Raw genomic sequence first — 16,497 nt, 5'->3', positions numbered from 1 at the left:
ATTGACATGGGAGGAATCCGTAAAGAGAGATCTGAAGGACTCGGAGTATCACCAAAGAACTAGCCATGGAAAGAGCCGCGTGGAAGCTTGCTATCCATGTGCCAGAACCATGAGTTGGTTACGAGATCTTATGGGTTTCACCTCTAGCCTACCCCAACTTGTTTGGGAATAAAGGCTTTGTTGTTGTTGTTGTTGTTGTTGTTGTTGTTGTTGTTGTTGTTGTTGTATTTAAAAAACAAAGTCTAAATAGTAGATTTAATTTAAAAAAATTGAGATTGAGTATAAAAAGATTTTTATATGAAATACAATATAATACTACAAACTGAACTTTGAGAGTAATGGTAGACCACATTAAACATATTTGAATCATTAATGACTTCATTTTCTAAAATTTTATTAAATTATTATTATTTTGTGTGTGAACTGTTGTGTTATATTGATTTGGCAATTAAACGAAATTAATAAAAATAGCTCTCCAAGTTGACATATAGAGTCAAATTTGCTGCTTCCGCTGATTTTGGGGCATAGTACCGATGTCATGTACTGCTAAGGGGGGGGGGGGGGAGTGACCGGGGCATGTACTGGTGAGTGATGGCGCGAGGACGAAGAACATATTGGAGAATTTTTCAATCAACACGTACCATGTTTCCTCGTTTTTCTGATGACATATGTTGCTTTTTTTTTCTTGTCAGTTAATCTACAGTATGAGGAAGCATGGGTTTAGCAGAAGTTAACACAGATCAATTACTAAGTGAAACTGCCAACACCTACTGAAGTACCCTGATAAGCCCCAATCAGAACCAACAAAACTAAGTTATTAAGATTTTCATTGCACATAGGTAACCAATGTATCATCATCAGGTGATCATGCAATGTGGGCTAACATGACTATTTGTGCTGTTGGAATTGCAAACCTCGAGTCAAAATAGATTAAACCAAAATGTGGTGGTGTTACATATAGATTTCTTTTGTGTTAACTAATAAGATAGTACAGTAACATCAAAACTCAATTTCGAACATCAGATGTATTTTCAGTTGTTCTACCAAAATAAATACAGATAGCGAGAAATAACTGTACCTTCCGGGCGAAATATAGATTTTGGGCTTCAGTGTTGCTAATGAAGTGGACACGGACAGGCTTGAAGGACAAAAAGCGCATACAAATTGTCAGGGTAGAATATTGCTTTTGAGTAAGAACACACAATTCAATAAGTCAGAAAAACAGAAAAAACAATTTTGAATGATAACACTGAACAATTCAGCCCAACTTTACAGGCTAGGAAAAAGGTACATCAATTTTTCAGTTTTGAAAGAGTTACATGGGTCTAATTTTACATCTCCTGCTTGTCACCCCACAAAAGATGAGAGTTGCGAAGGAAAATGTGCCACAATTCATCACCATTGAAGTGAACCAGGCATACATTACAGAATGTAAATCTATCCTGCACCGAAGTTTATAGCTCTACAATGTCACTATATTTTACTCAAAGAAAATGAGGATTATATATTAAATTTTCTATTATTAACACATGAAAGATGTAATTGACGAGTGCATTATTATTTTTTAATCAAAAACAGGTCTTAATATCAGCAAGCATCCATCAAATCCACCCTCAGTTTTGGTTGTTACCTTGCCCATTTATTCATCATTATCCTCATGCTGATAGTAACTAGAACACCCACATGCAATAACATATGGCTATTTGGTTGGCTGACTATGTTTGTCTAAAAAAGTAGCCAGAAATTTGCATATTCCGCTTGTTGACTCATTGACATGAGGTTTTAGACTCACTTTGTTAGTAATAATGGTAAATTCCCTTTTGAAGAGAGTCTAATCACTTATACTGGCAGAGTTATCAACAATTCAACATTTGACTTTGGGTGTGATTTGGATACAAACAATTAAGAATGCAAATGTTACCTTTAATATATTGTTTATTCCTTTTCCAAAAGCCAGCTTAACATCCTCAGAATCGAGATTGCCACTTCCATAGTCAAAAACAAGATCTTCCATGCTTGCATATGTCCTACATAAGATAACGATTCTCACAAATACTGGAGCATAATATTGACTTATTAATCTATATCACATAAGCACTGAAAATTGTATTGTATTACAATTGTGGGCACACATTTCTTTGGTGCTAATGAGTTGATTAACGAGTGCATGTAGATTATGATGTTACGGATGAGATGTATATAGTTTTGTGCATCCTACTGCTAAATTAAAAACCAGCCTTTCACAACAAACAGAAAGGAATTACATTTGGTAGATAAAGGAAAGAATATTACTTGTTACTACCATTCCCTTTCTTCTCAACTACCTCGAATTTTCCAAACCAAGGGAATATAACATATTTGATGTACTCCAGAAATTGGTTGCAATCTGTTACTTTAGGTGGGCAGAAAGCCATTTCTATTTTATGATTAGAAGATGCCTGAAAATAAACAGACGAGCATTTCATACAAACAGTTCAAATATTTATTATTCCCAACATTCCACATTAGTTGACGCAGCTTTGCTCATATTTGGTCTAGAAACGTTTGTATCTAGACATGTTTTAGTGTGTAGGTTCGCTCATTTTGGAGGAAAGGTGCATCAACTAATTGGGAAGGGGTGGGGGGAGAACGATGAACATGGGAGTTTACAATTGCCATGAAAATTGTCCATAAGAAATAATACACTAGATATGCATATGGATGTCACACTGGAAGAATGAACCAAAAAAAAACATGAAAGAACTGTTACTATAAACCGTTTAAAGGTCATGAAAGAACTGTCATATTTCCAAGGGGGATGGGGTAGCAGTACCCGTACAGTGGTAGTGAAATCTATAAAGCTCCACATTACAAGGATTAAATTGTATTGCTCTTTGTATTTCCAAGATTTCTACTCTCTTTGTTTTCATTAAATCGCATGGCATAATTTTTACATTAGCAATATAGATAGTTTCCATCAAAAGCTTCAAGCGATGTAGTGGACAAACAGAAGGAACAAAAATATGGCCAGTGACAGCTTTTTACAGGCAAATGGAATTCTTTGACATGTTTAATTAAGTTCTAAATTCAACTTGCAGAAATTTCGCAAAAAAAATGTCTAAGAAGTTCGATTGTGAAGGTAGGAAGTCAATTAAAAGTAGTATAAGTTTAGTTCATGATTATATTTTAGCCAAAAATAGCCAAGGAATTGCAAGAAGAAGAGTGCTAGAATTGGATTGAAACACTTGTGTAAATTAATCATGGAAAAGCAAAAGGTACACCCAACATGGTAAAACCATAGTGTACTAGGTCAACCATCTGCCACAACAAAATGATTATAATTAGATACCACCGCATCATCCATGAAGAGAGTCCGCGCTGTATATCTCAGCAAGTTCATGTCAGGGTCTTCTGGTAAAAGAGGTAACTTATCTGTATTTCAAGTTAAGGATATATATTGCATCAAATATCACCATCAAAGCTCCAAACACCAAACCGGATGACACACAAAGCACAAAAACATAACAGGTCTGGATCAGGATACTATGCAGTATGATAGCTGGTTTTGTTTCCCTATTTATGTCTTCAGCGTAATCCCTAGCTAGCATGACAATGTCTCGCTGATCCATGCTGAAGAGCCATATGTCAGCCTGAAACAACAAAACGAAATGGTCCGAGTCAACATGTGCTGTGAACGGCTAATAACATACATTTTGAATCGTGCTTCCACCACAAACAATTCCAATGTATGAGATACAATGATTACAAAACAGGTTGCAAGGCGAAAAAAAGAAACAAATGGTTGATAACTAGAACTTGCAAGCTACCGCTTGGAAGCAAATATTGTATATTGTTGATCCAACATAAAGGATGTTTCATTCAAACAACTGACTTAGATTGAAATATCAAGTCTCCCAGGAAGCATCAGTCCTGCATGATTTCCTAGCAACTATGTTCCGATTATTTCAAAAAAAAAAACTGCATTCTCTGTTTTCCATGCTTCTATATATTTACAAGATAATTTTTTATGAGGACCTTAATATGGCCCCAAAGGATGATATTTATGCAGTGTTCACTTTTAAAAAAAACAAGCCTACGGATCTACGTTCAACATCTCTAGTTTCCTACTGCTGAAGTAGCCACACAAGTAATAGAGAAATCCATGAAGACTTCTCGTTCACATGTCTAAGATGTACCCCGCGCTGACTGATTTGGTCATAATCTGGTGTGGTTGTATAAGCCATGAATTAATATTGCAAAGAGAACAAACACAACAAAAATTACCACACATATTTTAATTCCAATCATGTATTAGATCAACCAACCTTCTGGCATACTATAGCAGCAACCTGCATGCAAGGGTAGAAGATCTCAGCAGCAGGTATTGTTTGTGACCCGTATGTCCTGTTCCGCGAATAACTGCTCGGCAAACAATTAAAGACCTTGCTCGTTATAAGAATAAAATGATTTGCAGTTAAACAAGTTAAAATAAGAGATACCTTGCCATTTTTTCCATGCTGTATTTTCTGGAGACATCAACCGCAAGTGGCCAATAATTGACTGCATGGCGATTCAATTCATCTGAAAACCATACAAGCTCTACTCTGTCAAGGTTCATGCCAGTTGCTTTCCACATCTCAATATTGTAGTTGCCAATGTCCCGTATTTTATCCAGGTCACTGCCAATCTTGCCATGTTGCTGCAGAAACCAATCTGCCATCAATATTTTAACTGTGCAGCCAGCTTGGATGATCTTGTTGACATAGATTGTCTTCATAATACCCTGCAAGATGATAACACATCCGCCCAACCAATGCATTTGTGAACAATGTAACAAGTTAGAAGAAACAGGACCTGAGCAATAACTAATATGCTAAAAACATAAGAAAAACTATATATTTAGTGCAAAAGATGGCAGCTGCAAGTGTCTGGAGAACCCGTTAAGGTTTCAACGGTCTAAATGTTGTCTAATATTACGAAAAATAATAGAAAATCACTACAATAAGATAATAAGATCCAATGGAGCAACTGTGAAAACACGAATTTATGTACCCTGGGCGAAAAAATGAACATTTCAGCTCACCCAGGTTACGAAGCAGCATGGCCACGTACAATTAGCGCACCATACACAAGCGATACACGTAAAGCTAGACTGTCCCCTTTTTTTGCTTGAAAAGAAAAGAATGCCGATATGGGGGCGGAGCGGGGACACAGGAAGCATATATCATGTAAGCAAGGTACAAGGCAACTTTCTTTACTTTTTTCAATTTCTAATGCTAATGTGGTATGCCTATCTCAAATTCTAATACTTAGTTCATATCCCATGTTCCCGTACCCATGTCGCCGAATTCGTGTCAGTGCTTTGTAGCAACCAGGGCTACATAGACCCAAATTGCTTGTTTTTTCATCGAGGGCACAAAAATTCATGTGCGTGCAATCTCTTTGTTAGATAGTTTTACATTATGGTCATAATGTTCCAGTATTTTTTTTTCATGATTCTAAGAAACTTCTACACCGTTAAAACCTTTAACGGGTTCCCCCAGAGACCATTGAGAAGAATATCCCCCAGAGACCATTGAGAAGAATATCCCTATATATATATATATATATATATATATATATATAGTATATATGTAATAACATTCATCTCAACCCAAGAACTCACTATGATATCCATGCAACGAAGTTTTTCCCTCTATAAAAAAAACTCTACAGGATATCACTGTAAAAATAATGATGGGATTTTCCAAAGTCTTTACTCATGAATAAACTTCTTTTGAAATCTCTACTGTCCATCTGATTATGCACATAGACTCAATTGTATATCTTCTATATTTACATCATGTTAAACTGCACTAAAATGATCCTATGTGCACAGAGGAGTATAGAATGAGTATGAAAGTCTGGTGCTGGGCATAGTAAGATGTCATAAAAATAGCTTCAAGAGAAAACTAAATCCAATGTTCCTCGATACTTTTGAGCCTTCAAGTTCCAGTAACAACAAACAAGAATGCTACTGTACAACAAAAAAAAATGGTTGATATACCTGCTCTATGTCCATCATGTCACATGGTTCAAACCAAACATAACAAATGGGTGCGATCTTCTTCTTCATAAGGAGGCGGAGCTTATCCTCGCCGATATACTCCCCCCCAATGCTACTCAGAGCTGCAAACCTATCATCGGAACTTGTCTCCACGGAATCCCTAAGGGCAGTGTCAAATTAGCATGTCATTACTACAACTGTTGGGATCACATTACAAAGTCCATGCCAGCATAATAGGTAGTACCTGTGGATTCCGACGTTTGCAGCAGGTGGGCCTTCCACGGTGGAGATTTTGGATTGGTCTGCCCGGTTTGATTCACACATAGAAGCTTCTCTGCAGCAACATAAGAAGATGGCAATCAGCAGTAGGTAAAAATTGCAATTTCGAACGGAAGAGTTGAGCGCGGCAGTAAAAAAAAATCGTAATTTGAACAGGAATTCCAGATTGGAACAGAAGAGTTGAGCGCCGCAATGCAAAATCGCATTTTTTTTATGTCAACATGATACGTCTCCGACGTATCGATAATTTCTTATGTTCTATGCCATATTATTGATGATACCTACATGTTTTATGCACACTTTATGTCATATTCGTGCATTTTCTGGAACTAACCTATTAACAAGATGCCGAAGTGCCAGTTGCTGTTTTCTGCTGTTTTTGGTTTCAGAAATTCTAGTAACGAAATATTCTCGGAATTGGAAGAAATTAAAGCCCAGGGGCCTATTTTCTCACGAAGCTTCCAGAAGTCCGAAGGAGAGACGAAGAGGGGCCACGGAGGGGCCACACTATAGGGCGGCGCGGCCCCCCCTTGGCCGCGCGGCCCTGTGGTGTGGGGCCCTCGTGCCGCCTCTTGACCTGCCCTTCCGCCTATAAAAAGCCTCCGTGACGAAACCCCCAGTACCGAGAGCCACGATACGGAAAACCTTCCAGAGACGCCGTCGCCGCCGATCCCATCTCGGGGGATCCAGGAGATCGCCTCCGGCACCCTGCCGGAGAGGGGAATCATCTCCTGGAGGACTCTACACCGCCATGGTCGCCTCCGGAGTGATGAGTGAGTAGTCTACCCCTGGACTATGGGTCCATAGCAGTAGCTAGATGGTTGTCTTCTCCCCATTGTGCTATCATTGTCGGATCTTGTGAGCTGCCTAACATGATCAAGATCATCTATCTGTAATTCTATATGTTGTGTTTGTCGGGATCCGATGGATAGAGAATACTATGTCATGTTAATTATCAAGTTATTACATATGTGTTGTTTATGATCTTGCATGCTCTCCGTTTCTAGTAGAGGCTCTGGCCAAGTTTTTACTTTTAACTCCAAGAGGGAGTACTTATGCTCGATAGTGGGTTCATGCCTGCATTGACACCTGGGACAGTGACAGAAAGTTCTAAGGTTGTGTTGTGCTGTTGCCACTAGGGATAAAACATTGGCGCTATGTCCAAGGATGTAGTTGTTGATTACATTACGCACCATACTTAATGCAATTGTCTGTTGCTTTGCAACTTAATACTGGAAGGGGTTCGGACGATAACCCTGAAGGTGGACTTTTTAGGCATAGATGCGGTTGGATGGCGGTCTATGTACTTTGTCGTAATGCCCAATTAAATCTCACTATACTTATCATGTCATGTATGTGCATTGTTATGCCCTCTCTATTTGTCAATTGCCCGACCGTAATTTTTTCACCCAACATGCTTTTATCTTATGGGAGAGACACCTCTAGTGAACTGTGGACCCCGGTCCATTCTTTAATACTCGAAATACAAATCTGCTCGCAATACTTGTTTTTACTATTTTCTCTGCAAACAATCATCTTCCACACAATACGGTTAATCCTTTGTTACAGCAAGCCGGTGAGATTGACAACCTCCCTGTTTCTTTGGGGCAAAGTACTTTGGTTGTGTTGTGCAGGTTCCACGTTGGCGCCGGAATCTCTGGTGTTGCGCCACACTACATCCCGCCGCCATCAACCTTCAACGTGCTTCTTGGCTCCTCCTGGTTCGATAAACCTTGGTTTCTTTCTGAGGGAAAACTTGCTGCTGTGCGCATCATACCTTCCTCTTGGGGTTGCCCAACGAACGTGTGAAATACACGCCATCAAGCTCTTTTTCTGGCGCCGTTGCCTGGGAGATCAAGACACGCTGCAAGGGGAGTCTCCACTTCTCAATCTCTTTACTTTGTTTTTGTCTTGCTTTATTTTATTTACTACTTTGTTTGCTGCATTATATCAAAACACAAAAAAATTAGTTGCTAGTTTTACTTTATTTGCTATCTTGTTTGCTATATCGAAAACACAAAAAATTAGTTTACTTGCATTTACTTTACTTGATTCATCATGTTTCCTTTTAATTTTACCGCAAAGAACATACCGGTAGGACAAGGGTCTATAATTGGGAGGAACAATATAGAAGAATTTTTTACCCATGTTAGTACCGTTGAAGATTTTGAAGATAGACACTTGGTAGAACTTGCTCCTACTTATGAAATTTCTGCCGCTGCTTTAGTTCGCCTGTTGGAAACTAAATTTGTTAATCTCAATCCTATAATCCAACACATGTTTCTTACACTTGGTGATTTGGAAGAGGGGAAAAGAAAGATTTTGTTTTAGAAACCCTTCTTAGAGAATTTGGTGGTCTAGCAAGAGAGGCTAGAAAGGTCTTCGCTAAATTTAATATGCTTGGTTCTCATACTAATTTTGTTAGTCTCCTTGAAAAAATGGACATGGATAGGATAAGGTATACTAATAATGCTAATGATGGTGGGGAGATCAAAGCACCAATACCATGCAAACTCCTAGCTATGAATGATGCACTAGAAAATAACTATGCTTGGCTTGTTCCTGAAAATTTGTTCGATGAGAGTAGCAAGCCCAAGACTAATGAAAAGGAGACGCTGAAACTTATGTATCCAATATACTATGCATGGTTGAGAAAACTCCAAACCCCGCTGTAGGTGCACCACCCTTCGATAATACTTGAGATACACTTTCGCGCCTAGGCTGAAAGGCGTTAAGAAAAGCGCTTATGGGAGACAACCCATGTTTTTACTCCAGATATTTTTGTTTTATATTTGTGTCTTGGAAGTTGTTTACTACTGTAGCAACCTCTTCTTATCTTAGTTTTATGTTTTGTTGTGCCAAGTAAAGTCTTTGATAGAAAAGTAAGTACTAGATTTGGATTACTCGCGCAGTTCCAGATTTCTTTGCTTGTCACGAATCTGGGTCTACCTCCTCGTAGGTAGCTCAGAAAATTAAGCCAATTTACGAGCATGATCCTCAGATATGTACGCAACTTTCATTAAATTTGAGCATTTTCGTTTGAGCAAGTATGGTGGCCTAATAAAATCCATCTTTACGGACTGCTCTGTTTTGACAGATTCTGCCTTTTATTTTGCATTGCCTCTTTTGCTATGTTGGATGAATTTCTTTGATCCATTAATGTCCAGTAGCTTTATGCAATGTCCAAAAGTGTTAAGAATGATTGTGTCACCTCTGAACATGTGAATTTTTATTATGCACTAACCCTCTAATGAGTTGTTTCGAGTTTGGTGTGGAGGAAGTTTTCAAGGATCAAGAGAGGAGTATGATGCAATATGATCAAGGAGAGTGAAAGCTCTAAGCTTGGGGATGCCCCGGTGGTTCACCCCTGCATATATTAAGAAGACTCAAGCGTCTAAGCTTGGGGATGCCCAAGGCATCCCCTTCTTCATCGACAACATTATCGGGTTCCTCCCCGAAACTATATTTTTATTCGGCCACATCTTATGTACTTTGCTTGGAGCGTCGGTTTGTTTTTGTTTTTTGTTTTGTTTGAATAAAATGGATCCTAGCATTCACTTTATGGGAGAGAGACACGCTCCGCTGTTGCATATGGACAAATATGTCCTTAGGCTCTACTCATAGTATTCATGGCGAAGTTTCTTCTTCGTTAAATTGTTATATGGTTGGAATTGGAAAATGCTACATGTAGTAACTCTAAAATGTCTTGGATAATTTGATACTTGGCAATTGTTGTGCTCATGTTTAAGCTCTTGCATCATATACTTTGCACCCATTAATGAAGAAATACTTAGAGCTTGCTAATTTGGTTTGCATATTTGGTTTCTCTAGAGTCTAGATAACATCTAGTATTGAGTTTTGAACAACAAGGAAGACGGTATAGAGTCTTATAATGTTTACCATATGTCTTTTATGTGAGTTTTGGCTGTACCGTTCATCCTTGTGTTTGTTTCAAATAACCTTGCTAGCCTAAACCTTGTATCGAGAGGGAATACTTCTCATGCGTCCAAAATACTTGAGCCAACCACTATGCCATTTGTGTCCACCATACCTACCTACTACATGGTATTTCTCCGCCATTCCAAAGTAAATTGCTTGAGTGCTACCTTTAAAATTCCATCATTCACCTTTGCAATATATAGCTCATGGGACAAATAGCTTAAAAACTATTGTGGTATTGAATATGTACTTATGCACCTTATCTCTTATTAAGTTGCTTGTTGAGCGATAACCATGTTTTACGGGGACGCCATCAACTATTCTTTGTTGGATATCATGTGAGTTGATATGCATGTCCGTCTTGTCTCGAAGCAAGAGAGATCTACCACCTTCATGGTTGGAGCATGCATATTGTTAGAGAAGAACTTTGGGCCGCTAACTAAAGCCATGATTCATGGTGGAAGTTTCAGTTTGGACATATATCCTCAATCTCATATGAGAATAATAATTGTTGCCACATGCTTATGCATTAAAGAGGAGTCCATTATCTGTTGTCCATGTTGTCCCGGTATGGATGTCTAAGTTGAGAATAATCAAAAGCGAGAAATCCAAAATGCGAGCTTTCTCCTTAGACCTTTGTACAGGCGGCATGGAGGTACCCCATTGTGACACTTGGTTAAAACATGTGCATTGCAAAGATCCGGTAGTCCAAGTTAATTAGGACAAGGTGCGGGCACTATTAGCATACTATGCATGAGACTTGCAACTTGTAAGATATAACTTTCATAACTCATATGCTTTATTACTACCGTTGACAAAATTGTTTCATGTTTTCAAAATAAAAGCTCTAGCACAAATATAGCAATCGATGCTTTCCTCTTTGAAGGACCATTCTCTTTACTTTTATGTTGAGTCAGTTCACCTATCTCTCTCCACCTCAAGAAGCAAACACTTGTGTGAACTGTGCATTGATGCTTACATATTTGCATATTGTACTTGTTATATTACTCTATGTTGACAATTATCCATGAGATATACATGTTACAAGTTGAAAGCAACCGCTGAAACTTAATCTTCCTTTGTGTTGCTTCAATACCTTTACTTTGATTTATTGCTTTATGAGTTAACTCTTATGCAAGACTTATTAATACTTGTCTTGAAGTACTATTCATGAAAAGTCTTTGCTTTATGATTCACCTGTTTACTCATGTCATCACCATTGTTATGATCGCTGCATCCACTACATATGTTTACAAATAGTATGATCAAGGTTATGATGGCATATCACTTCAGAAATTATCTTTGTTATCGTTTTACCCGCTCGGGACGAGCGTAACTAAGCTTGGGGATGCTTGATACATCTCCGACGTATCGATAATTTCTTATGTTCTATGCCATATTATTGATGATACCTACATGTTTTATGCACACTTTATGTCATATTCGTGCATTTTCTCGGAACTAACCTATTAACAAGATGCCGAAGTGCCGATTCTGTTTTCTCGCTGTTTTTGGTTTCAGAAATTCTAGTAACGAAATATTCTCGGAATTGGACGAAATTAAAGCCCGTGGGCCTATTTTCTCACGAAGCTTCCGGAAGTCCGAAGGAGAGACGAAGAGGGGCCACGGAGGGGCCACACTATAGGGCGGCGCGGCCCCCTTGGCCGCGCGGCCCCGTGGTGTGGGGCCCTCGTGCCGCCTCTTGACCTGCCCTTCCGCCTATAAAAAGCCTCCGTGACGAAACCCCCGATACCGAGAGCCACGATACGGAAAACCTTCCAGAGACGCCGTCGCCGCCGATCCCATCTCGGGGGATCCAGGAGATCGCCTCCGGCACCCTGCCGGAGAGGGGAATCATCTCCCGGAGGACTCTACACCGCCATGGTCGCCTCCGGAGTGATGAGTGAGTAGTCTACCCCCGGACTATGGGTCCATAGCGGTAGCTAGATGGTTGTCTTCTCCCCATTGTGCTATCATTGTCGGATCTTGTGAGCTGCCTAACATGATCAAGATCATCTATCCGTAATTCTATATGTTGTGTTTGTCGGGATCCGATGGATAGAGAATACTATGTCATGTTAATTATCAAGTTATTACATATGTGTTGTTTATGATCTTGCATGCTCTCCGTTTCTAGTAGAGGCTCTGGCCAAGTTTTTACTTTTAACTCCAAGAGGGAGTACTTATGCTCGATAGTGGGTTCATGCCTGCATTGACACCTGGGACAGTGACAGAAAGTTCTAAGGTTGTGTTGTGCTGTTGCCACTAGGGATAAAACATTGGCGCTATGTCCAAGGATGTAGTTGTTGATTACATTACGCACCATACTTAATGCAATTGTCTCGTTGCTTTGCAACTTAATACCGGAAGGGGTTCGGACGATAACCCGAAGGTGGACTTTTTAGGCATAGATGCGGTTGGATGGCGGTCTATGTACTTTGTCGTAATGCCCAATTAAATCTCACTATACTTATCATGTCATGTATGTGCATTGTTATGCCCTCTCTATTTGTCAATTGCCCGACCGTAATTTGTTCACCCAACATGCTTTTATCTTATGGGACAGACACCTCTAGTGACCTGTGGACCCCGGTCCATTCTTTAATACTGAAATACAAATCTGTTGCAATACTTGTTTTTACTATTTTCTCTGCAAACAATCATCTTCCACACAATACGGTTAATCCTTTGTTACGAGCAAGCCGGTGAGATTGACAACCTCACTCGTTTCGTTGGGGCAAAGTACTTTGGTTGTGTTGTGCGGGTTCCACGTTGGCGCCGGAATCTCCGGTGTTGCGCCACACTACATCCCGCCGCCATCAACCTTCAACGTGCTTCTTGGCTCCTCCTGGTTCGATAAACCTTGGTTTCTTTCTGAGGGAAAACTTGCTGCTGTGCGCATCATACCTTCCTCTTGGGGTTGCCCAACGAACGTGTGAAATACACGCCATCACAACACAAGGCAGGAACAGGCAAAGAGGAGGAGGGCAAGAACTCACGGGTTCAATCGAGTGTGGGCGCAGTTGACGACGCGTGATGCCCCCGCCTCGCGGGCGCAGCATGCGCTGTACGCGATGTCGGCCATCACGAAACCTTGACCCCGAAGCCCTACCCGGTCGCCGGAGGCCTCAACTCCGAAGCCGCCGTCTAGGTAGGGGATGGGACAGGCAACAGCAGGTTTAGGGCTTTGGAGTGTTTTTTTTTCTCGTGGCGGGCCGGATCACTTCAGGTATGTTTGATGGGTGCACCTATACATCGCTTTAAGCGATGCAAGGGACCGAATCGCTTAAGGACCCACGACCTGGGCCGGCCCATTTGGGTTCGCTGTCGCTAGACCTCTGGTCGTTCGGGATTCAAATCCCTGAATTCTATGGTTATGTTTTTCTGTGGTTTTTTTTAATATTCAAATTTTAAATAAATGTTCGAATTTAGAAATTATTCAGATTTTGAAAATGTTCAAACTAGAAAATTGTTCAGATTTGAAAATTGTTTATTTTTGAAAACTAAGAATTTTAAATTGAACAAAATTCATATTTGAACAAATTTCGAATTTAAACAAATTTATAATATGAAAATTTTAAAATCAGAACAGAAAACAAATCTGAAAATTGTTCAAACGCAAAAAATGTTCATATCTAAAAGTTTTCAAAATAAAAATTGTTTAAACTAAAAAATTTGTTCAAATTTAAAAAAGTTCAAATCTAAAAATATTCAAACTTAAAAAACGTTCAAATTCAAAAAAGTTCAAAATTTGGAAAGTTCAGAAAAAACCAATCAGCAAAACAAAAAACTGGAGGCAAAAAACCAGCAGAACCAAATGAAAAACAAGTAAAAAATGAGAAAACTGAATAAAAAAGCGAAGGAAAACCAATTCCGTCTCTAATGGGCCGGCCCAACTCGATCCCGCTCTGAGCGGAGCGACTGCTCGCTCCCGCGTTGAGCGGAGAATAGGGATCCGCACCCGACCTTCCCCGCAAACCCTATTCTCCGCTCATTGCGGAGGATACCTGGGTCGCCGCTTAGGTGAAGAAGTTCTGGACTGGGCCCATCTAACAAGAGACTGCTTTTCGTCCCCTTTAGGTCTGGTTTTCCAGGGTTTTTTTTTCATTTCTTCCGATTTTCTGTTCAGTTGGTTTCGAACCTCTTTTCAATTTTGAACGTTTCCAAAAAAACCTCAGATTTAAAATTTGTTCAGATTTTGAAATTTGTTTATATTTGAAATTTGTTCAGATTTCAAAATATGCTTGGATTTCGAACTTTTTGAAATTCGTTCAGATTTTAATTTTTGACCTTTTCTCAATTTCGAAATTTGTTCAAAACTGAAATTTGTTTAGATTTTGAAAAGGTTCAGTTTTAGTAAATGTTCACTTTTAAAAAAATTAATTCTAAAAAAGGTCAGTTTTAAAAATGTTTAATTTTTGAAAATTAATTTTAAAAATGTTCAATTTGCTAAAACTTCATATTTATAATGCTTTACAAACCAAAAAACAGAAAATAAACAAAAAACACAAAAAGAAAACGAAAAAAGAGGGAGTACCTTTTGTTGGGCCACGGCGGGGAGGCCCGTAAACAATCGGGCAATAGGAGCTCCCCTTGCTAGTGACGCTTAAGGAAATATATTCTCACATATTCGCGTGCAGATAGAATATCCTCTCAGACATAGAAGCAAATGTACGAGGAGTCGCCTTCAAGAGCCTGCGAGTCCTGAAAGTTTTTTATTTTTTCTCTCATAATAACCACCAATAATAAAATACTCCCTCTAATCTATATTAATGTAGTCAACATTGTCTAGATTCGTATGTATTTAATTAAGTTTCTAGACTACTTGTATGTGTATCTAGACAAGGTGGTGTCAATTAATTTGGATCGAAGAAAGTAGTAGAAGTACAAAGTAAAACTATACAGCAGAAAACAAGCATCTCAAAACAAATACTCATGCATTTAAAACAAATATCCATGACTATAAATGAAAATAGCCACATACATGTATCAATGAAATGAAACTAATCAATGAAAAAGTAGCTGGCGAAATTCAAAAAATAAGGAGATAACAATAATAGATAAACTAAAGTAAAAAACTGGAAAAAAAATATACCCTCGTAACCTAAAAGCGAATTGAATAGAAACTGATGTTTTTGTAACAAAAAAATGAGAAAAAGAAAAGAGTCTTCCTATTTATTAGGCCACCACAACTACTCAATGTCTTCCTTCACTTCATAAAGCGAGAGCTAGGATTTCCTACAAACTTTTCCTACTTGTCTCCTTTCATGATACCTTCACTCACCTCGGTCAGCCTACTAAATGCTTTTTTCTTTCTTATTATTGGTTTATTTGCAGTCTATTTTTTTAATCTTCATTCCTTTATGTTTCTACGTATTTTAATTTATCTGATTAAGAAAAAGAGTTCTTCCTTGTTACATTGAGTAATAAGGCATATTTTCCATCAATATTTTTTGTTGTTAATTTTATGTGTGTTCAATCCATATATAAATGTATCTTCCAGTATTAATAGAAATGCTCACAAAATTTATACTTCACCAATTAATATAAATTCATAAGTTTTATTTTATTTTATTGTGGGAAGATTGCAATATTTTGATTTTGTCAAGGGTTTTGTTTATTGGTTCAATTCTGTATCTATTTCTATTTACCCTCTTTTCTATGTATATTAAATTTAATTCCTCGTTTATTTATTTTAATTTAAGAATGTTGTAAATTTTTATGATTTCATTAATGACATAAACTAGGTTGGTCATAAATTTTTTATTTTTAAACTTACATTTGTCAACCAATATGTACATTTATTTACTTTTATTAATAGTACCTTTATCCATATATAAAAGAATGTAGCAAGTTTATTTAAATTTAGATATACCTAGACACTCTTTAGTAGAGTATAAATATTTACAGAAATCTCCAACATCCTTCTTTCACTACGGGAACCCGCCAGGGGTCGACGGCCGGCAGCCGTCGGCACAACCTCACCTGCCGTCAGCACCTCGCCGTCGGCACAATACCTTCTCGGCACAGCAACCGTTGTCGTTGGCACAGCGTCCAGCCCGACGGTGGGACGACGCCATCGGCACAGTCACCGTCGGCACACTCGTCGAGGGGCCCGCAACGTGGCTAACGGCCGTTAGCCCAGCCAAGTTGTTGTGCCGACGGCCAGGTCGTCGGTACAGTCGCTACGCTCGGACGGCCAGCAGCTGACACACGTCCGCACCCCATCTTCTGTGAGCCGTCGGCTCAGATCC

General features: G+C 38.9%; 1 protein-coding gene across 1 annotated transcript in view; it reads right to left on the bottom strand.

Annotated features, from left to right (window-relative positions):
* The window catches only part of LOC124658469 (tyrosine--tRNA ligase 1, cytoplasmic-like), a 21,777-nt gene extending 8,407 nt beyond the window's left edge, over positions 1-13,370 (bottom strand). Inside the window, exons 1-10 of the mRNA XM_047196798.1 lie at positions 13,243-13,370; positions 6,270-6,359; positions 6,026-6,185; positions 4,479-4,762; positions 4,305-4,398; positions 3,524-3,629; positions 3,329-3,411; positions 2,293-2,438; positions 1,922-2,027; positions 1,079-1,138 (exon numbers count right to left, since the gene is read on the bottom strand). Of these exons, the coding sequence (XP_047052754.1) occupies positions 1,079-1,138; positions 1,922-2,027; positions 2,293-2,438; positions 3,329-3,411; positions 3,524-3,629; positions 4,305-4,398; positions 4,479-4,762; positions 6,026-6,185; positions 6,270-6,359; positions 13,243-13,328 (1,215 nt within the window). The 5' untranslated portion in view covers positions 13,329-13,370. The remainder of the gene's footprint in view (positions 1-1,078; positions 1,139-1,921; positions 2,028-2,292; positions 2,439-3,328; positions 3,412-3,523; positions 3,630-4,304; positions 4,399-4,478; positions 4,763-6,025; positions 6,186-6,269; positions 6,360-13,242) is intronic.
* Between the last annotated feature and the right edge of the window lie 3,127 nt (positions 13,371-16,497).

Source organism: Lolium rigidum, chromosome 5 (assembly GCF_022539505.1).
Source record: "Lolium rigidum isolate FL_2022 chromosome 5, APGP_CSIRO_Lrig_0.1, whole genome shotgun sequence".
NCBI lineage: Eukaryota > Viridiplantae > Streptophyta > Magnoliopsida > Poales > Poaceae > Lolium > Lolium rigidum.
The sequence above is the reverse complement of the archived record's forward strand: the minus strand, read 5'-3'. Positions and strand labels throughout refer to the sequence as shown.